Here is a 23,030-nt window from a genome sequence, read left to right on the forward strand (position 1 = left end):
GTCTACCAGCAGATACCCATAAGGTTTTGCGGTCTCATCCTGAAAACTCTCTAGAAAGAACTGCCCGTTTCCAAGGTACATCTGACGCACCAGTGTAATGATCTGTAGTTTGTCCCTAGGGTTTTTGAAGAGCACCATATATTTTGCGTTTAAGGTAATGGTGCGATTGGATTTTCCCTGGAAGAAAATGTTCTGTGTGATGAAAAAAATACTTAAATTATGACGGCCATGGGATCATCCACGATAAGATTCACTTTATTAGGGGGTAATAATTCATCGTCATCAAACGTCGTGGGGAGCCCCTCCATAAACCGTATGTGGGAATATTTAAGAAGGAGATCCTTGTACAAAGGTTGCCAGCAGGCATAACACCTGACAATATTTTCAGGAATGACAGAGACCACAGTACGTGCCTGATCCAACATGTTTTTTATAAAATACGTTTTCCCGCAGTTGCTAGGAGCTGCTAAAATGGCCGAGAAGTGGTGTTTCCACCGCACATCCATCTTAATACCGGTAAGGTAGAGTTCTGAAGTCTTTCAGAAGGACCCTCTTATCATATATGACCCTTAGCGTCTTCTTCAGACAGCCTGTTTCTATTTCTGCTTTTTATTTCTCAGAATGCCCCTCTGATGCAGAACAATCTCTTTAGACCCTGTTCCATAATCCAGAACCAGTTGCTTCAAACTATCAAATTGGACCCATGCAGAATTCTGTGCATGGAACATAATGCCCTTCACCCGCAGGTAAGACCTCGTGGAGGACAGTCTCAGACCATAGGACCAGCTGACACACATAGGGGTACATGCTAGTGAAGTCATAATAACATATTTCCTCCCCCTCTTTGGACTTGAAAATAGAGGGTGATGGCATTTGTTCTCCCACAAAACAGAGCATCTCTAGGCTGCAGAGGCTGAGGTGGGTTTGTTTCACATAGAAACTCTTTGAGTGCTGCATCGGTGGCTATCATCGCCCATCACTCGTGTTCCCAAATGGCTCTGACTTCAAACCCCATGTCTTTGATCAGGGCCTCTCTGCACATGGTGAAATAATAAAGCATACAGTAGCTTAAGTTCCTGAGCATGTTTAAATCTGATTCATTGTAACAAATGGGGCACCCGTGAAAAAAGCAACCATAAAATTCAAAAGCTGTTGGTTTGTCCTCAATCACAGCATACCCATCCTGAAAAAACTGACCAGCCTGAAATTCTCCCCCTTTCAGATCATGTCTGATCTCGATTGATTCTTTTTGCTCAAGATACAACAACCATTGTATGGCAGGGGAGGAAAATCTGTTTTCAATCAGGAGGTAGTTGTCCCAAAGAAGAATAGCTATAGTTTCTCTTCATAAAAACATGTATCTAAACATGGACATAGCAACGCTAGTGATGGTTAGGTATTGAAAGGGGTCTATCCCATCCCTCTTCTCTGTTTTAGTCATCATCAGGATTTCATCCCTGTACAACATACAGGCCTCCTTCAGTATTTTTACATCCTGCTGGCAGTAATATGCTAGCTCTTTCTGGAGAACAAAAGTGTTGTTCTTATTTTCCTCATACCATGCGAGACAATCTTTTTTCTCATCGGGCATCATGGTGTCATACCTATAAAATTTTGGGTGAGAGAAAGGCCCTTGGTACTCCCAGTTTTCAGCAGTGTTAAAAAAAGTGGGGGAAATAACCTTTGCACCCCTCAAAGCCCAGAGCCTTGAGAAGTTTTCCAAGCTTCATGGGGAGGAAGTTTAAGCTATCTGTAAATCAGATCTGTAGCTTTTTATGGTCACACACATCAGCTTACCACCCTGTACAACAAGATGTACCTCCATCTTTTCCCTCACTAGTTGGTTTAAGATAAAGTAACTGTCATACCCCTTCGTGTTGTGTACCAAAAATGTGAATTTTTTGAAATTGGGGAGATAAAGGTTGTGATGAAGTTTGTAAGACAGCCTTCGCCCTTGAACTCCCAAGTTGCATCCTCCTGTGTTCCCATCGCATATATATAATTGGGTATGTGAATATCTGTCTCCTGTGTGCATTCAAAGTCATAAAAGATATAATTGTACAATAGTTCAGGTTACTTAAGATGGGGAATGTAGCAGACATGCTCAGGAGTAGCTGGCTTAAGGCACTCCTTGCACTTACGCCTCTTGCATTTGTGTTCCTTCTGAACATAACCACATTTTTTACACAGTATTTTAGCGAGGCAGTCAATCTCCTTTTTGGCCTCTTAATCTTTATGGATGGTTAAACAGCTCTCAGAAGAGCATATCAGTCTACAGCTTGTACAGATTGCAGCTACCTTCCCCCCCCCCCCCGTATACATTGTCTCTGTAAACATAAACAACAGTGAAACCAGCAGGTGTGTGTTTGAGCGTAAGGAGTCCCACAGAGGGAACAGTAATTACTAGAGCCAAAGAAACCTTTCATGTTTAGAATCCCATAATAATGGTCATAGGGTAACAGCAGAAAGTAGGACTGCTCATGTATAGGGGGCCCCAAGCCTTTATCAGCATGCATGACAACCCCTATATTCACTTGTAAATACATTTCAAATCTTCCCAGGTCTGTTAACAGTATTTTTTTATCAGGACCAATGCCAACCGCCTTATACAACCATCTTGCATCCTGTAATAGTTGGCAATCAGTAAGCTTCCCACCAGCCCTGATAGATAAGAGGCTGCCACCAAAACGCAGGTTGCTACCCCCATTATTCAGGTCCATGAGGTGGCGCTTTTTCTTATCTAGGATCTTGCTATAAAGGATAGTACTTATTAGACTATGCCCTCCCACTATCAGAAAAGTGGGAACCAGGGTGTGCATTGGAGGAATAGCCACTATCAGATTGCTCTTCTTCAACAGCAGCAGCCGCAGCAACAGGGGAACCTTGGGGTGTGTGTGAAAGCCCCCTCTGCCCTGCAACAGAGTCATCAGAACCCTCTGAATCAGAGGAGTCCTGTGGTGTGTGTGGGAACCCCGCACCAACCTGGTTCACCCCTGTAGCAAATGGAGAGCTTTGTGATGTCTGGCTCTTCTCCCCCTGCAGACTCTCAGGATAGATGTGGAAATTTTTAATATTTTCTTGAAAAGAAACAAGCATCTCTTTATCAAGCCCCCCAAAAGAATGAACACCAGTATTTTTTTTAAACTCTGAATGCCAAGTCATAATCTGAGCTATCAGATATCTCTCCTTTTCAGTAACAGCACTGGCACACCCCACCATCATGTTCCCCAGTTCTAAGCAATGATTTAACAACAACTCCTCCACATTGTTTCTGGTTTTCCTCTGTTTTTTCTTAGGAACAACTACATCACCATCTACACTATCACCGCCAGGCAAGGCTCCATGCTTCCAGTCAAGTCCTGCTCTGCCAATAGGGGTGGCATTTCCTAGAAGGAAATAAACATAATCTCTTTTATTGACTGGGGAGACTGCAAAACTAAAATAAGCAATTATTATTATTATTATTATTATTATTATTATTCAGTCTGGTAATGGAAAAGCTACTACCTTTCTGAAAGACATCAGATGAGGGCCCAGGCTTTGGTGAAATGTAAGGTTTTCTTTGGAGGACATTAGTGGATGTTGGTAGCTTTGGCTTTGGCAAAGACCCAGGATTTCCTGCTTGTGAAAAAATCAATTTTTAAAATCATTTCTTTTTTTAAAAAACTGACATCCATAGAAAAAAAGAGGCAAAGGGTTACCTCCCCCTGGGGCTGTGCTGGATTTTGCTGGCCCTTCAGCAGCTAAAAGGAAAAGAAAAATCTTTTTTAAATAATTTGTTTTTAAATTGTAGAAATTCCAAAACTCTTTTTTATTGTATTAATCAGGTTTATTACCTCTCTTAAAGAGGTTTGTGCCACCATTACAGGTGGCTGAAAGAGCAAGCTTTTGACTGAGATTGGTTCTGGCTGAAGCGGCATTTCCTGCAACTGAAATAACCATTTTTGTTTTTTACACTGTATGATTATAGATGTAGAATGGTAGGAGCAAAAAACATCATCATTACCTCTCTTGAAGAAGTGGGGTGAAGGGACTGAATTTCCTTCAATAGAAATAAAACAGAAAAATCAATTATGCTTTTTGTAGGAGAGCCAGTTTTTTTTAAATTAAAAGCTAAAATATAATATACCAGATTAAGATTTAAAATTAAGAGCTAAAATATAACATACCAGATTTGTATTATCTTTTAATAATAATGCTCATTTTTTAGCTACTCTTTGTTCGTCTTACGATCTTTTTATTATTAATGGTCTCACTCAGTTGTCCCAATCAGGCAGTTTTACTTTCTTATCTTCTCTTGGATCTAGTGTAGTTGACTATATTTTGGTTTCCTCTGAGTTATTACCTTCCTGCTGTGATTTTTCTATTTGAGCTCGAGTGGATAGCTAACATCTGCCTCTGTTAATTAAACTTAGGAATTTTGCTTTTCAGCCTACTAGTGAGGAGTCTATCAATCAGACCTGTTTTTGGCCCAAATGGTCCCCTAAGACCAGTAAGGCAATTGAAAATTGGTCATCTAATCCGGACACAGTTTTTTTAAGACAAATAATTAGTTCTACTACAATTCTGTCCCTGGCAGATGTTTCGTACCAATTGATAACAACAACAACAACAACAACAACAGGTATTTATATACCGCCTTTCTTGGTCTTTATTCAAGACTTTATTCAAGGCGGTTTACATAGGCAGGCTTTTATTTAAATCCCTTATTAAATAGGGATTTTTACAATTTGAAAAAAGGTTCTTTCTTTTAAGAACCACTACATTCAAGGTGTTTCGTTCCGATCTGGCTTCACATTCTGGCCTCCATCCTCCCACGCTCAGACCAGATGGAATGGCTCGGCTTCAGCTTGTCAGCTGCTTCAAGGTCGCACAGTGCCGGTGGCCTCGAACTGGCAACCTTGTGGATGTTATCTTCAGGCAGACGGAGGCTCTACCGTCTAGACCAGACCTCCTGCCTGCTTGTTGGCTGACACACTATGGTCTGCTACCACCTTTAGTTGCAAGGCTGCCTCTTCTTCTTGGTTTGACGCCGAATGTTGGGCTGCCAAACGCTTTTTATGCTCCCTGTTTCATATATTCCAGTCGCAAAATTCTATCGAGTCTAGGGATCTTTATTTTTGTGCTAGAAGGGCCTGGCGGCATCTTCTCAATGTAAAGAGGCATGATTTTGCCCTACGTAAATGGGATCAGCTATTTAGCGCTATTTCATCTAACAACAGCAAACTTTTCTGGAGCTTGATAGCGCGCTCTAATGTGAGAGCCCCTTTTAACCCTCCCCTGCTTATTTCTCCTCGTGATTGGTCAGCCCATTACTCCAAGGTTTTCTCTTCTCAATCTCCATCCTTGGTATTGTGTGACCTGCCACAAGAGTTACCTTTGTGGCCTCCTGTTACCAGTGATGAAATTATAGAGCTTATCACCTCTCTGAAAGCGGGTAAGTTGCCGGGTCTTGATGGGATATCTAACGATCTTTTAATTAACAATGCCCGCTGGTGGGCTGAACCACTGGCAAATCTGTTCACCTTAGTTGACAAATACGGGACGGTCCCGGATGAATGGTTTATCTCCATCCTAGTCCCTCTATTCAAAAAGGGAGACCCGTCAATTCCCGGAAACTACAGACCAATTTGTTTACTTTCGGCCCTTGGGAAGCTTTACGCCAAGCACCTTCTATCACACCTTGTTAACTGGGCTTCATCTAAGAATCTACCTGGGTGCGAACAAATTGGTTTTCGGCCCGGTTCCTCTACGTTGGACCATGCCCTAACCCTTTCTTTCCTGGCTGAGAAATACTCTATTCACTACAAGGGTAACCTGTTTGCAGCATTTATAGATCTAAGAGCCGCCTTTGATTCAGTTTGCAGAAACATCTTATGGGAAAAATTAACTGCATGGGATATTCCTCCCTGCCTGCTTTTCCTAATCTGCAAACTGCACTCGGCCAGCTCCTGCCAGGTCTGTTATGGTAGCAAAGGTTCGCTATCAAGTAAGATACCAATCACTAGAGGTGTTAGGCAGGGTTGTATCCTAGCTCCTTTTTTATTTAATCTTTTCTTAGCCGATCTTTGGTCCTATTTGTCACCAGCCGAGAAGTCTGCACCTCTCTTACACAGATTATCTGTTCCCATTTTATTATACGCGGACGACGCTGTCCTTCTTTCAATCACTAGCGTGGGTCTTCGACATCTCTTAGCTCTATTTCAATCTTATTGCCTGGGCAATAATTTAGCCATTAACGAGGATAAAACCAAAATTTTGGTATTTTCCAAATCATGGAGGCCACTTCAGTGGGTAATCAACAACCGCCCTATTGAACAAGTAAAAAGCTTTAAATACCTTGGAATTTTTTTACATTACCAGCTCAAATGGTCTTTTCACAGGAACTCTGCGACTGCCTCTTCCTCTCACCTTATAAGTGCGATTTCCAAATTCTATTATTCAACAGGCAATCAGTACGTTCCAGTTGCACTTTTAATCTTTAACGCCAAAATGGTCAGTCGTTTGCTTTATGGGGTCCAATTTGGATCCAGGCCATGTCCAATAAAATTGACCAGTTGCTGCCTCTTTCTTTAGGCGGATCCTTGGGGTCCCCAACTATAGTAAGCTGTCCACTCTGGCTTTTGAGCTCAGAATACATCTTCTTTCCACTCTGGCCTGGAAATTTACTTTCAAATTTTGGCTACGCCTTTTTTTTAAGATTGATTTGGATTCCTTTCTTGGTTATTTACTTAAAGACCCTTTTCAATCCTCTTGGTCTGCGTTTTGTATCTCTAAACTAGCCTCTATTGGCATTTCCTTAGATTCTCTTTTCAATTGCAATTTTGATCAGGCTTTATCCCATATTCCTGAGAGACTCTGGGAGTCTGAACACCGGTGGATATTTTCTAACCTGAACCAGGTCTGTTCTCCCATTTATTATGGAATCTCTCCCACCTTTGCCAATGGCGATTCCTATTTCTAGCTTCTTGTGAACCCCCTTGAGAGGAGGGCTTTTATGTTAGCTCGGCTTAACATATTTCCCTCCGAGATGTTGAATGGCCGTTACTCTCGGGTTCCCTTCGATCAAATTAATATGATACTGTTATTTTAAGATTAATTTTTACCATCAGATTTTTGTGAAATAGATTCTTCATCCTCTGACATAATTTTCACAATACACTCTAAAACTTTAACACAAAGAAAAAACTCAATTAAGTTTTTTTTTTCCTTTACAGCACACACACCCAGTGCACTGCTGAAAAAAATGTTGCAATCAAACAATTCACTCAAATTTCAACACACAGGCCTTTTATTTCCAAGCATCCAAACTCCCCTCCCACCCCCAGAAGCAGAGTAATAACATATTGTAAGATCCACCCACAAGTCACAGAGAAAAATCAATAGTATGTTGACAGATAGCTGTGGAAAACACATAGTGATAATTACTTTATTATTATTAAGAATATTTATATTTCACTTTTTTCAACCAAAAGTAGTTTTCAAAGCATTTAATACAGAAAAATAAACCCTAAAATGTATTAGAATATAAACACGTATGCAGAAGGAGACAAACAGCAGGCTGGGGTGGAAAGGAACATTTCCCCCCTTCCCCCCAAAAAAACAGAGCAATAGCATCTGGAAGAGATTTCAAACAAATTTAAGCTCTGTGCCACTGGCTGAAAACAACTATCCTAGGATAGATGTTTTCAGCCAGTGGCACAGAGCTTAAATTTGTTTGAAAACTCTTCCAGATGCTATTGCTCTGTATTTTGGGGGGAACAACAGTAACAAAAATCTTCTGCCTGCTTACTTTTTTACAGTGACCCTTCAATTGACAGGCTTACATACACGGAAAGAAGTTTTACTCAAAATAATCAAACCAAAAAGTGACAAGCCAGTCCCCTGAATAAAACAGCATTTTTTTTTTTAGTCTGACAGGGTTAAAAACTTTTTTTTTAATGCAACAGCTGACAGACTTAAACACACACACACACACACACACACACACACACACAGAGAGAGAGAGAGAGAAAGAGAGAGAGAGAGAGAGAGAGAGAGAGAGAATAGTTTTTTACTCAAAATAATCAAACCAAAAAAGTGAGAAGCCTGCTCTCCCCCCCCCCCCCCGAATAAAACAGCAAATATTCTGACAGGGCTAAAAAACTTTTTAATGCAGCAACTGACAGACTTAAATACACAGGCACACACACACACACAGAGTAGTTTAGTACTAGTACTCAAAATAATCAAACCAAAAAAGTAAGAAGCCAGCCCCCCCCCCCCCCGAATAAATCAGCAATTAGTCTGACAGGGCTAAAAAAACTTTTTTTATGCAACAGCTGACAGGCTTAGATACACAGACACATATACACAGACACACAGCCTGAGAGAGAGAGAGAGAGAGAGAGAGAGAGAGAGAGAGAGAGAGAGAAGTTTTACTCACCAAAATGTAGGCTTCTTTCTATAGTTGATCTTCAGTATTCTGACAGAGGTGTGTCCCACTTTTATTGGGAAAATCTCTGCACCCCCATACCTGGCCTATCATTCAATGTCTATTCCCAGGCCATGCACAAACAAATAATGGGAAGTTTCTTTGTTTTTCACCCCTGAAACTTAATTAGTTCAAGAGTGTTTTTTAAAAAGGCTCTCATGATACTTGTTTTCACATCTGGAAAAAATATCCTGTAACTGATCAAAAACAATTCCCATGTCACTTATTGATCGATTAACCGGTTGTGGATCAATTTCTTTGTTTTTTTCACCCCTGAAACTTAATTAATTCAGGAATGTTTAAAAAAAAGGCCCTGATGATACTTATTTTCACATCTTGAAAAAAATATCCTGTAACTGATCAAAAACAATTCTTATGTCACTGATTGATCGATTAACCGGTTGTGGATCGGTTTCTTTGTTTATTCACCCCTGAAACTTAATTAGTTCAGGAGCGTTAAAAACTTCTGCATCTCCCATGGATCTTTTTTATTTCACATTCCCCTTGTCTTCTTTGTACTAAGTATTAAAACACTTCTAAATTCAGATGAAATAATGCATAACAAAATTCAGTGAAAGCAACAAACAGTATGTTCTTTTCACTAACACACAAGTTCTGTAAAAATTTGATTATATCTGATTATATTTCCCTACAGTCACATATAACATTAATAAGCATCCCCTCACATGAATGTTCAAAACTTCTGAATCTCCCATGGATATTTTTTATTTCACATTCCCCTTATCTTCTCTGTACTAAGTATTAAAATACTTCTAAATTCACATGAAATAATGCATAGCAAAATTTATTGAAAGCAACAACCAGTATGTTCTTTTCACTAACACGCAAGTCCTGTAAATATTTAATTATATCTGATTTTATTTCCATTATATATATATTGGCAACCTTCAGTCTCAAAAGACTATGGTATCGCGCTCTGAAAGGTGGTTCTGGCACAGCGTCTAGTGTGGCTGAAAAGGCCAATCCGGGAGTGACAATCCCTTCCACACCAGGAGCAAGTGCAGTCTGTCCCTGGTCTGTCTCCCTGGCTATGGGCCTTCCTTCTTTGCCTCTTTGCCTCAGACTGTTGGCCAAGTGTCTTTTCAAACTGGGAAAGGCCATGCTGCACAGCCTGCCTCCAAGCAGGCCGCTCAGAGGCCAGGGTTTCCCACTTGTTGAGGTCCATTCCGAAGGCCTTCAGATCCCTCTTGCAGATGTCCTTGTATCGCAGCTGTGGTCTACCTGTAGGGCGCTTTCCTTGCACGAGTTCTCCATAGAGGAGATCCTTTGGGATCCGCCCATCATCCATTCTCACGACATGACCGAGCCAATGCAGGCATCTCTGTTTCAGCAGTGCATACATGCTAGGGATTCCAGCACGTTCCAGGACTGTGTTGTTTGGAACTTTGTCCTGCCAGGTGATGCCGAGAATGCGTCAGAGGCAGCGCATGTGGAAAGCGTTCAGTTTCCTCTCCTGTTGTGAGCGGAGAGTCCATGACTCGCTGCAGTACAGAAGTGTACTCAGGACTCAAGCTCTGTAGACCTAGATCTTGGTATGTTCCGTCAGCTTCTTGTTGGACCAGACTCTCTTTGTGAGTCTGGAAAACATGGTAGCTGCTTTACCAACGCGTTTGTTTGGACTGACGATCAGCTTAAAGAAAACACAGGTCATGGTTCAGGATGTGGACTCACCTCCCAGCATTACAATCTCTGCGCATGAACTGGAGGTTGTCCATGACTTTGTGTACCTTGGCTCAACGATCTCCGACACTCTTTCTCTCGATACCGAGCTAAACAAACGCGTTATTTCCATACAGTCACATATATCATTAATAAGCAACCCCCTCAGCACAGGTAAAACAAAAATGGCTTTGCCCTGACTACTCTTTCAACAGAAAACAAAAAAACACGATCTTCAAATCTGATAAGCTTATCAATTTTTTTGTGGGGTTCAGAATCATTTTGTAATTGCTCCAGCATGCCCATCAGGTATTCTGGGAAATCTTGCTTAATTTCCAGACACCCCAGCGAAAATGCTATACACAAGCTTGTATGAACAATGCAGCCAATATTTAATTTTTTCATAATCCTACACAATTTCTCTCTAATAAATTCATGAGTCCAATCAAAACATTCATGAGCCTCCTGGGCAGGGGCACGAATACTGCATCCTTCACATGAATCCTCCAAATGCTTGCTCACACAGTACTTCACAATGGCGTACAGGTTTGCTCTCAGCACACTTTTTGTGATTCTTTGGCGTGTTTGTGATGTCAGATTCTTATGTCTGTCTAGCAGAAGAACCCCCAAGATATTACGTAAAGTTCTGTAAGCGTCTTGACGTTGCTTCTCATCCTCTGGATTACCCTACAGAAAAAAACACAAATAAGTATTTTTACCTTTTTTTACAAATCAGTCAACACATGAATTTTTTCTGCAAGGATTTTCCCCATTCTGGAGCTTCCCTGAAAATGTTGCTAAAACATGGCATGGTTGGTTAGTTGCACTGGGATTGCACAAAGAAATCTGTGGTTGAAAATGAGTAGTAGGTGAAGATACTTCTTGCTATAATGCACTCAGAAAACCTTTTACTGTTGCTGGATTATGGGACTTTTTAATTAGTTGTTGGACATGGATGCAAAAAATGGCAGGAAAACTTACATTAATTCAAGCTTTTCATGAGTTGACCTGCTTTCATAAACTGGAAAGGCTGTGTTGCAATTTGGTATTTTGGTAATTTGGTAATTTGGAAAAATCATGACACAAGACTTATCAGGCCCCCAATACAAGTCCTGCTTCTGTCATGCCAGCTGTAAAAGATGATTTCTAACACATGGGCTTGAAGAAGCGCCAAGTTGAATGTGCAATGAGAAGATTTAGGAGATGAGCTTGTTAATTGATAACTGAAAATCAGATGCGATTTGTAAGATCTCATGTTATAATTATTCCATGAAATCAAACAACTTCCCCAACTTTTTCTGTTTAATTTCTACTTCTGCTATATCAAAAATCCACAGATTACAAGAATGAGCTATAAGTAACAGCTGTGAAATTCTAGTGAATAAAACGTTATGAGTGATGATCATAGTAACCTCCTCCTCCTTTACTCAGTCCTGTAAACCAGCTACCTTATTATCCATCACTGAAACATTAGATGTCAGACTGTTAACAGAGTTCTGTACCTGATGAATCAATCCTTCAAAGTCCTTCCCATTGGCAAAGCTGCAATAGTTGCTCAGACTACTGACAAAATTGTGATTGAGGAGTTGATCTGAAAAAAGAGCAAGGAGTTGATCCAAATCTCAGTGAGAGACAGCTATAGGAGAAGGAGTAGCAGGCTGATCCTTTTCATTTGCTTAAAACAAGCCAAAGACAAATCAACATGCAAGAGCAAGCTAATTAGAGTCAAAAACAAAACAAAGCCAGTATACCCATTAATCAGATGAAAGAAAGTCTAAATTCAAGCACTTAAACAACTTCAACCATGCAGTTCTATTAACCAAAACCTACATCAGTTTTAAAATTTGTTTGAAAACATTTATTTCCTGCCTTATGGCCAAACTCAATGTAGGTAGCAACAGAAGTTTAAAAAAAAATAAAAATAAAAAGACAACAAGTAGCAATGGGAAGGAAATCTGCACCAAAAAAATTCCCAGGTAGCTACTTTTTCTGAACTGTCAAACAGTTCCCACAGCATCAAAGCTTGGCATTAACTTGAACCCAGTTTGCCTTATCTTTGTATCAAACACACACTTCAGTTGCAGTGTAATGTTCTCAGTTTCAGGAGGAGCAACATGATCATCATAATAATTATAGTTTTCTTTTAGATATATATCCCACCCTTTCCCCTCCAATCAGGCAGGTGCCAAAGGTAGTTGTAATATTACTGGTCCATAACTACAGAGGTCTAATATTCTGTAATTATATCGTTGGTGCATATTTATATGATTCAAAACTGAATGTACTTTATTAGCAACAGGTTATTCTACTGAAGAATTTGCAGCATCAGAGATCCAAACTCTGCTGGAGAAGAGAGGCAAGTTAAGAAAGAAGGCTTTTCCGTGATTCATCTCTTAATTTAAATAGATAATATTTAGTTTTCTTTTGGAATACTTTTTTAACAGCTTTGACTTATTTGGATTTAGGTTGCATGTTAACTGGTTTTCATTTGGTCTATTCCACCAGTATGGCAACACAGGAGTGCCCTGGTATCCACAGGGATTCTGTTCTGGAACACATGCGGATGTCAGGGATCTGAGGATACTGGGGACACCCTTTGAAAAGATAGGGAAAGTAAAGGGGAATGTTAAAAATATTTTTGTTTATCTTAGTGTCGTGAAACCACTGTGTTTTCTGGGCTGCAGGCAAACTTTTGAGCACCTGTAGCATCATCCTGGTCTATAGTAGGTTCCTCCTATCCCCAATGTCACCCAGGAATTCATAGCAAATAGTTAATTTTTTTAATTAAATTTAATTTTTAAAAATTTAATTCACCAAACAAATTGTGTTGTATATCATATGAAAGCTCATTAAATGTGCTTTAAAATGAGATAAAACCTAACTCTATGTCTCAACTGCTATCTGATTTGCAGCTCATTAAAAAATCTCTAGCATGTCATTTTTTTAATAAAGTGAAAATTTACATAGCTATAAAATCTCACATAAAAAACACTGCTAAAAATTGGTATTTTTGTATTTCACCATAGGATAAATAAGCATCCAGATTTCATAAAAATCTAAGAAGGTCAGTCCAAAACAGTGTGATGATTTGATAAGGAATGACCCACAAAACAGTGACATTTTTTGTTGGAAATGTCAGTTTTGATGGAGGGCAACAAGAGGCACTTGATGAGGCTGCCCTCCTCCTGAAAATGTAAATATAGATCTTTAAGGTGATCCTGATCTGAAGTTGACAGATTGACGGATGTGTCCAGGAGCATCTTTTAACAGTTTTGCTGATGCTTATTCCATCAGTTGCAGCCCACTGTGAAATCAGGCCACGCTTCAATTATCCATGTTCTGAACATGTCCAGACTAAACTACTCTAATGCACTTTCTATTGGGCTGTCATTGAAGTTAGTTTAGAAACTTCAGCTGGTACAAAATGTAGCAGCCAGGTCCTTGATGGATGTGAGGTGCTTGGAGTGTATCACACAGTCTTGGACCAGCTGTTCTGGCTGCTGGTTCATTTCAGGGCCCAGTTCAAGATTCAGGTTATCATCTTTAAAGTTCATCGTGGTCTATTTAAAGGAATCACATATCCCTCTTTGTTAGAGTGGCCAGTCTGGTAGACCGTGTCAATGCTGAGGACATAGTGTACCTAGATTTCAGCAAAGCATTGTCCCGTATCCTACTAAGCAAAATCGTACATTTGGGCTAGATGGTGCCACTGGCAGGTGTGTTCACAGCTGGTTGAGCAACCTTTCCCAACAAGTGCTAATAAATGGCTCCATATAAGAGAGAGATTGAATGGGATGCCACAGGGCTCTGTCATTTTGTAAATGGCCTAGAGCAGGGGTGTCAAACGCAAGGCCTTGGGTCTGGATACGGTAAGGTTGCTTACTACGGTAAGCAACTATGAACTATGAGTAAATTATTCCTTATGAAAAACCTTACAATCTGCAAGGTCTCGATGCCTATGGATCTCATTTGGTTTGAATCTGGAAGTGAAATAGCATGTTATACCATAATGGTTAAAAAAAATTTATAAAAGCAACATTGTTTTTTCAGCCTCCTTTCATTGTGAATGAAAATGAAAACAGCAAAATAAAAAAAGAAAAAAGAAATAAAAGGGAAATGACATAATACTATGAATAAAAGACATGCAGACAACAAAACCTACCAAAAATCTTAAAATATTAATAAGCTATCTATATATAAAACTTCAAGAAAGCTGCCAAATGTCCACAACACATGTCTATCAGTAATTGCCTTCTATAGGCCATATGTTCAAATGTTCATAAAGTCAAAAGGTCTTCAGTCCTTAGAAGAATAGTGGTGGGGGGCACATATGCTAACGGTTAGAGGCACTTTCTTCAAATGGGTGCTCCTCTTTTTAGCAGGGGGAGAGTAAACTGGCCCGCCTCACCCCAGCAGTGTCTTTTCTAGTGGCTGTCTGCTGGTGTTCTTTTGCATCTTTTTAGATTGTGAGCTCTTTTGGGACAGGGAGCCATTAGTTATTTCATTTTCTTTTTTGTTCATAACAACAACAACAACAACAATATCTTTGCCTTTGTTATAAGGGCACGAAGAGTCAATTTCCACTATTCTATAGATAACTTCCATCAGTTAGACAGTTGAAAATGACATCACCTCAAATATCAATGTTTGATATAATACAAAATTAATACAGCGAATAACCTCTTCTTAGAAGAATTATATCTCTATACAAGACCACATCATCTGCCTCACCATAGTTACACAGCACAACGATGGAATTTGAACATGGGAAACTAAGGACTACTCCCTCCCTCATGGCTTTTTAGTGAGGACTCAAAATGTTCCTGTTTCATTTTGTGTGTGTGCGCGTGCATGAGGTATTGTCTATCTGAACCCTGGGGTGTATGGGGTGTGCAAGGAGGGAAGAACCTCTGGTGTAGGGGCATGTTGTGTCCTTTCTGGGCAGCTTGTCCACCTTTGGTCCCCACCTGTCACTCAGCTTTCACCTGTGGTTCCCAGTAGCTGTAGCATGTGCAGCGGCCACACCCCACCAACAGCTTTGACAGGCTGGCCAAACCAGGTTGAGGGTAACCGTCGGGTCATTGACCTTTGGTGAGTTAGGGATTTGTCTATCCCGAGCATGTGAAGACAGACTTCGGCGGATTGAGCAGATGAGTCCTACTAGAATAGGACCAATGGTCATGAAGGCGGTTTCTGCAAGCGATGTGGTATGCTAAGAGCATGGCAAGACACGAAGACGCCCTGGTCAACCACGGTGCCCAGCCCATCTCCAGCCACCTCGACTTTTGACCTGCCATTGGAGTAAGATGGAATCTGGGAAGAGAGAGTGAGGCTGACTATGCTCACATCTCCCTCACTGTAATCCAATTCACGCGCAAGTCTTGACATCCCCCCCAACTTTTATAAATTTTAAAGTCCTGTGGCAATGGGTGAGCAATGAAGCAGTAGGTGTGAATATACTGGGAGCTGTAGCCGTGGACCTGCACAGGTGGCTCAGGTCTAATGGTCATCTTGCTGACCGAAGCAACAGCTGGATTCAGCGTCTACCTGAGTGACTGAGCAGCCCTCTTTAGGACTGCACTGCTCACCTCCGCAGCAGAGGAAGGGGCTAGAAAAGGTGCCCTAAACATTGTTTGCTTCACAGAACCCTGACCAGCTTACCATGGCTGGAGGGGATTCCATTTCATGCAGTCGAACAACAAAACTTCCAAACGCAAGATGACACCACTCACTATTGGCACATGGAATGTTCACATGCTTCAAGAGAACCCCTCAGCAGAGTGACCAGAAAGAAGAACAGCCCTGGTCGCTAGAGAGCTTGCAAGATTTAACATTGATATTGCGGCCCTGTGTGAAACTCGTCTAGCCAACGAAGTCAGCTTACAGAAACAGGAGGCGGTTACACATTCTTCTGGTGTGGATGTAGCAGTGAGGAAGGTCATGCATCTGGAGTTGGCTTTGCGGTCAAGAATTATCTTGTCCACAAAATTGCCAGTCTTCCCAAGGGTGTGAACAACCGACTTATGACACTGCATCTCCTACTACTAGGAAGAAAGCAAGCCACACTGATCAGTGCCTACACACCCACAATGATGAATCCGGATGAAGTATAGGACAAGTTTTATGAAGATCTCGATGCCCTACTCTCATCTGTGAAGCGTGCCGACAGGCTGATTCTACCTGGTGATTTCAACATGAGACTGAAGGCCCTGGCCTCTGCCCCCTTAAAGGTTGGGGGCAGGGAGGAGGCAGGGAGGAGGTACCAACACGATCCCCAGGATCATGCCACTCAGGGAGGCAGCAGGGACTGGGATGTACTCACCAGTCCCTGCAGCATCATCCTGGGGGAGCGGGGAGCCCTGCGCGAGCGCCTGCTGGGCTCCCCAGCTGGTTCAAAGTGAAAATAGAGTGTTCACGCTCCACGTCAGCAAAACCAATCCTGGGGATTGCTTCATTGCCTTTCCCCTGCCCCCACTGCCTTCCCCCACCCCCGCAAAGACTTACTGCACTTTTCAAACTCCTGGAGAGTTTGAAAACTGCAGCCTTAACATATGTATAAGTGTCATCAATCCAGTCTTTAAATAGATAACTCTTATCAGCTGCCATTAAGAGGGTTTCTTGCAAGTAAACTATTTCAGCATTAAGACTTCCAAGTTATAGAAACCTTTTTAATGTTTGCTAGAATCTTGAAGCCCTTTACATTCCATAAAATCAAACATTTTACATAAATTACAATAGAATAATAAATGATGGAACCTACCCCCACTAGAAAAATATAGCCCAATCCAGTTGATACATTAGAAAAAGGAAAAATTAAAAAGAAAATTGCAGGGGAGTGAATGGAGGCCTTCAGACCCTTCCCATTGGCAAAATTGCAACAATTGCTCAGACTGCTGTCAGAATTATAGAGATTGTGAAGGTGCTCCAAAAGCTGTTAACAAAACCTGCGTTTATCCAAACCTCGAATGGGAGAGTCTATAGTTTTAATAGCCACAGGAGAAGAAGAAGCAGGCAGCAGCCCAATCCTGAGCTGCCCGGGGTGCGCAACTGTGGCGGTGCTGAAAATGGCTGACGCCACATCCTGCACACCCAAGGCAGCTGCTGGCAACACCTCGGCAGAAGGGGACTTTTGTCTCCATGCCCCGGGGAAGCGCAGTAGCCCTGCAATGGAGCTACTCGATTCACCACCAACCCAAAGGTTGGCAGTGAATCAAGTGCCTTCCTGTCGGGTAGTGAGCCCAACACAGAGGCTTTGGACTCGGTGGAGCGAAGCTCCACAGGTCCCGCCTCTATCCCTCCCTGCTCCCTCCCTCACCTGGCGTGTCTCCACCTACCCTCTCCCTGCCTCCTGCCTCCCCGAAATGCCTCCTCCCTGCTGGAGGAAATTAAAAATAGTTTCCTCTTAGGGGGGAAAGCAGAGTAGCTTAAGTAGTGGACCCCCCCTTTGGGTATCACCCAAGGGAACCTCCCTCACCTGGCTGACTGCTAATCAATAAAAAAAGACAAAGAGGCAATGGCTTGTTAAAGTTACAAAAAAGAAGTTATTAACTTACAGTTCCATTGAGTGTGTATTTACAGCATCTTATTAGGATCAGAGGTTCAGCTATTACTTAGAGATAGCAAGGCCCTGGAGCTGCGTCGCCCTGCATGCCTTGTGCTCAAGTTGGCCTGGGCATCAGACCCCTGGTGTGCGCCATCTTAACAGGTCGGTGGTCAGAGGACAAGAGGAAGTGCTCAGAGGAGAAGGGAAGGACTAAGGGTTAGGGCTACACCCCACAAGGATCACACAGGTAGAAAGGTCAGCTTCACTGGGCCATAGCTTGACCCCTTCTGGACAGCATCCTGCCCCCTCTGGACAGCAGACAGAGTTGCACGAACTCCAGCACCCCTTCTCAACTCTGGATGCACGAGTCTAGCAGATTCATACTTTCTCGTAGACTCTGGAATTTATCTCTTGCTAGTGGCTTAGTCGGGATGCCTGCTATCATTTCTTGGGTTGGACAGTAGTCCATCCTGACAAGTCCTTTCTTGATCATATCATGCAGAAAGTGATTTCTGATATCTATGTGCTTTGTGTGTGCATTTTGGCTTTCTGATTGTGCCAATCTGATACAACTCTGGTTGTCTTCAAACACTTGGATTGGCTTTTGTTCATCTATGCCCAAATCACTTAACAACTGGCAAAGCCACATTACTTCTCTGCATGTTTCTGATGCAGATATGTACTCGGCCTCTGTAGAAGAAAGAGAGGTTTGTTTCCTGCTTGCCCAGTTTATTACTCCACCCCCATACAGAGCCACATGTCCACTGGTTGACTTTCATTCAGCTCTGTCTTCTCTCCAATCTGAGTCAGTGTGGACTACTAATTTAGGCTCCACACTGGCTGGCAACTTCAGTCTGAAGTCTTGGGTGCCTTTCAGGTAGCTTGCAACCCTTTTAAGTCCAAGCCAGTCCCATTTTGTGGGAGAATTAGTTTTTCTGCTCAAAATCCCTACAGCAGTAGCAATGTCTGACCTGGTTGTGTTGGACAGGCAAAGCAACCGGCCTATTGCTTCTCTGTATTGTGTATTGTTTGGGAGAGGTTCACTTTCATCCTTTTGTTTAAGAAAGTTGGTCTCCATTGGTGTAGCTGTTGGGTGTGCATCTTTGAGTCTTATTGACGCCAACAAGTCCAAAATCTTTGTTTTCTGAATGAAAAGAAAACTTCCATCTTACTCTCTGTCCACTTGCATACCCAAGTAATAAGTGACATCTCCTAGCTCCTTAATTTCCATCTCTGGGACTTTGTTTCACATGGAAACGAGGATGACATCCTTGTGTTTTAGAAAACAGATCTCTGCCAAGCATTTGCAAATTGGACCAAGGTTGCAGCAGCATTTGCAAAATGGAACAAGGCTTGCTCCTCTATTTTGCTCTCACCACCTGGAATGGCTCCAAAGGGAAGGAGGATGGGCTGCTTGTATGGCATGTTTAGGCGCCTGCAAAAACTTAGTGCTGTGATCCCCCTCCTGCTATGCTACTGCCCAGCACCACCAGCTTGGGGAGTACTACCAATGTCACTGCCAAGCTCAGGCAAGGAGACGGGGGGGGGGGGCAGCAAGGCAGGTAGTAAATATACCAGCGGAATCCCTGGCAGAGGCTTACATGCCTGCAAGGAAGGCAATGGACAAATCAGGCTTCTCTCTGCAGTCCCTCTCAGCTTTCAAACCTTTCTTTGATTCTCTAAACAGATATTTTCAGAGGCTAGACACTATAAATACTGAAATTACTGATATTATCCTATACAGGTCTACAATGTGGCTGTTTATGGTGTTCGCATGCTGGATCCCACAGTCTGCAAATATGGAGGAATTAATAAGAAAGAGACACCTGAATCCTCAAGGATTTATGAATATTGTAAGTTACTTATTCAGATGAGTTTTGAAATACTGGTAGTACATTGTGCTATCATGGGAGAATCTCATGCTTTTCATTCTAACCAATTTTCAGGATGTTTCTCAGAAGGAGCTTCATCCCTGCTCAGGTTATTCCAAAGGGACACATCATTCATAAAGTGTTTGACTCAAGCTTCCTTCCACATTCCAGGATCTGGATAACTCACAGAGCTTGAATTCATCAGTGGTACCATAGACAGGGGGCTTAGCTGCATGGACCATATGTTTTGTTTCTCACGTCCATCCATTCCTGTGCAGTGGTTCACCATAAAGATGAACTAGGCCAGGGGTCGGCAACCTTAAGCATGCAAAGAGCCATTTGGACCCGTTTTCCGGAAAAAAGAAAACCTTGGGAGCCACAAAACCCTTTTGACATCTAAAATGAAGATAACACTCCATATATAGTTTGCGCTCCCCTCTTATAGGTCCCAGTTATATAATACACTCCTCTCTTAGAGGTCCCACTAAAAATCAGGTCCAGACCCACAGTTGGAGAACAACAGTTTTAGATTGCACACAGGTGAACTGCTTGTGAAGGATACTGTCATTCTTTACTGTCATTTACTTCTGTACTTCTGTAAATGCCTTTCCACACAATACTACCTCTGAACAAGACCACTTAGTACTACTTAACACTGTTCACAAAAGTGCTCCTGAACAAACAAGCTAAGAGTTCAAAACTGCATAAAATAAAAGGTATACTAACAGTGATTACTTCACAACCATGAAATATGCTTTGGTGCTACATATACAGTATGTTACACATACAGTATACAAACATATACAGAATACCATCTGGTGCAGGGGTCTCCAAACCCCTTTCAAGTTTCCAAGTGAAGGAAATGGAGCAGTGAGAGTGTGAGTGAATGAGGGGGCATGCTGAGTGGGGAGTTTGAAGGCTGTAATCCTGTGTACACTTTCCTGGGAGCAAGCACAATGGGACTTACTTCTGAGGAGACACGCACAGGATTGTGCCCTGAGCTTGGGAGAGAGCAGCTGCACTCAATTGCTTGCTTTTGTCTTGGCTCCCTGGGGTCAGGGCTGCTTGTGGGAAGGGGGGTCATCAGGGTGTTCAATGGGACTTACTTCTGAGGAGACATGCACAGGATTGTGCCCTGAGCTTGGGAGGAGGACAGAGCAGCTGCACTCAATTGCTTGCTTTTGCCTTGGCTCCCTGGGGTCAGGGCTGCTTGTGGGAAGGGGGGTCATCAGGGTGTTCAATGGGACTTACTTCTGAGGAGACATGCACAGGATTGTGCCCTGATCTTGGGAGGAGGACAGAGCAGCTGCACTCAATTGCTTGCTTTTGCCTTGGCTCCCTGGGGTCAGGGCTGCTTGTGGGAAGGGGGGTCATCAGGGTGTTCAATGGGACTTACTTCTGAGGAGACATGCACAGGATTGTGCCCTGATCTTGGGAGGAGGACAGAGCAGCTGCACTCAATTGCTTGCTTTTGCCTTGGCTCCCTGGGGTCAGGGCTGCTTGTGGGAAGGGGGGTCATCAGGGTGTTCAATGGGACTTATTCTGAGGAGACATGCACAGGCTTGGGCTGTGGCTCCGGCAGGAGGGAACGTGCGGCAGTGGGGGCTCACTCTCGACGGAGGAGCTGCTCCGCCAGCCGTTTGCGCCCTCTCCAATGGGGCGCAGCTGCAGCCCGTGTGCTCGGGCTCAGGCTCGGGAACATGTGGCGGCGGGGGCTCGCTCTCAGCGGAGGAGCTGCTCCGCCAGCCGTTCGCGCCGTCTCCTATGGGGTGCAGCCGCAGCCTGTATGCTTGGGCTGGTGAGCGGCAGCTGCGTCGCGGGAGGAGCGAGCCCCTCTCCCGGGAAGGGTTGGCCCCGCACAGAGCCGCAGCTGAAGGCTCAAAGAGCCGCTTGCGGCTCCAGAATGGCAGGTTGCCGATCCCAGAACTAGGCAGTATGCCTTTCACTATAGTTGACCTTTTTTCCTTTGGTTGTTTATTGTGGTCTGGACAAGACCAGCATCTCCTAGCAGGGCAATGGCTATTCTCAGCAATCAAACGGTGATGGTTGTTCGACAAGTGGCTTCCTTTTGGTGGCTGTAAATGTAAACTGGGCCTTTGACTTGGCTCTTTCTTTGGAAATAACTTTAGCCCATTCCAACTCCAATAGCTGACCTGAGGCTATTCAGGAAGTGAGGCATTACTCAGTGGAGTTACACTGACTTCTGAAGAAGCCTGCCACAGAGAGTGGGCAAAATGTAAAGGTAGTTCTCATTTTTAATTGACCTTGAATTTTAACTTGATAAATGTTTACTTTTGATCTGAAGCTCATTTGGGAGCATTGGAACTGAGATGGAGATCCTCAGGTTTGAAGTCAGCATAAATGCTCATGGCCTTCAGGTTACACTAATGTTAAAAGAGGTAAAACTGACTTGGGGCCCAATCCTATCCCCCACCAGCACAGCACATGTAGTAATGCTGACGGAGCATGTGCTGCATACTATGGCTGATTGGAGGGCACCAGAAACCCAGGAGAAGTAAGTAAAAAACTGTTTACTTACCTGTCCATAGGCTGCCTGGTCTCTAGTGGGTCTCCTCGGACATACATCAACTCTTTTGCTGGTGTACATCTGATTCCTGAAGGCAGGTCCAGACCTGGAAGGAAGTTAGGATCTGTGCAGCTACTGCCAAGATTGTTCTCCTCCAGCACCCAACCTCCTCCTCCCAACGTCTACCCCGCCTGCTTCATACCCTGATCTGTCAATGACCTTCCCCTGATTTCCGCATACCACCAATTTGCCAAGAGTGAAGGGGGACAAAAGAGGTTCAAATGGCCACTGTAACCACAAGTAGCTTCCATCTGTTTGTTTTGGTGCTGTGGCCCACCAAACAGTGACCTTCCAGTGCAGGGGTCGGCAACCTATAGCTCTGGAGCCGCATGCAGCTCTTTCAGCTTCTGCTGTGGCTCCTTGGGTGATAGTGGCAAAGGGGGTGACAGGAGGCACCTGTGTTAGGACAGGAGGCACCCCTGAGCTCACTGCCCTCCTTTCCCTTCACCCCCACCTGCCCCGCATTGGTTTCCCTTTTCAATTTTGCCCGCTCTGCAGGCTTAAGCTCCCTGTTTTTCCCTTTCCCAACTCTCCAGCAGGATGCCCTCCTCCTCAGCCATTGCGAGCCCTTGCAGGTCCCCACTCAGTGCAAGGAGAGGCTTTTCCTCCACAACAGAGAAGACATCCTGTTTCTCTGCTCAGTAATAAGCCCCATTACATCAGATGAAGCTTACTCCCAGGAAAGGGTGCCTGGGATGGCAGCCTTGGAGCCTGCTCCCGTGTGTTTCTACTCAGTTGTAAGCCCCATTACAGCGGATGAGGCTTACTCCCAGGAAAGGGTGCCTGGGATGGCAGCCTTGGAGCCTGCTCAAGGCCAAGCACAAGGATGGGTGAGTGGGAGCCCTCGCCTGGCAGGTCTGTTCACAAGCAAGCCCC

General features: G+C 43.2%; 1 protein-coding gene across 1 annotated transcript in view; it reads left to right on the forward strand.

Annotated features, from left to right (window-relative positions):
* Positions 1–19,447: 19,447 nt before the first annotated feature.
* LOC136644395 (putative lysosomal acid lipase/cholesteryl ester hydrolase) overlaps positions 19,448–23,030 on the forward strand; it is a 28,166-nt gene continuing 24,583 nt past the window's right edge. The window contains exon 1 of the mRNA XM_066620241.1: positions 19,448–19,549. Within this exon, the coding sequence (XP_066476338.1) occupies positions 19,448–19,549 (102 nt within the window). The remainder of the gene's footprint in view (positions 19,550–23,030) is intronic.

This window comes from Tiliqua scincoides, chromosome 3 (genome assembly GCF_035046505.1).
Source record: "Tiliqua scincoides isolate rTilSci1 chromosome 3, rTilSci1.hap2, whole genome shotgun sequence".
NCBI lineage: Eukaryota > Metazoa > Chordata > Lepidosauria > Squamata > Scincidae > Tiliqua > Tiliqua scincoides.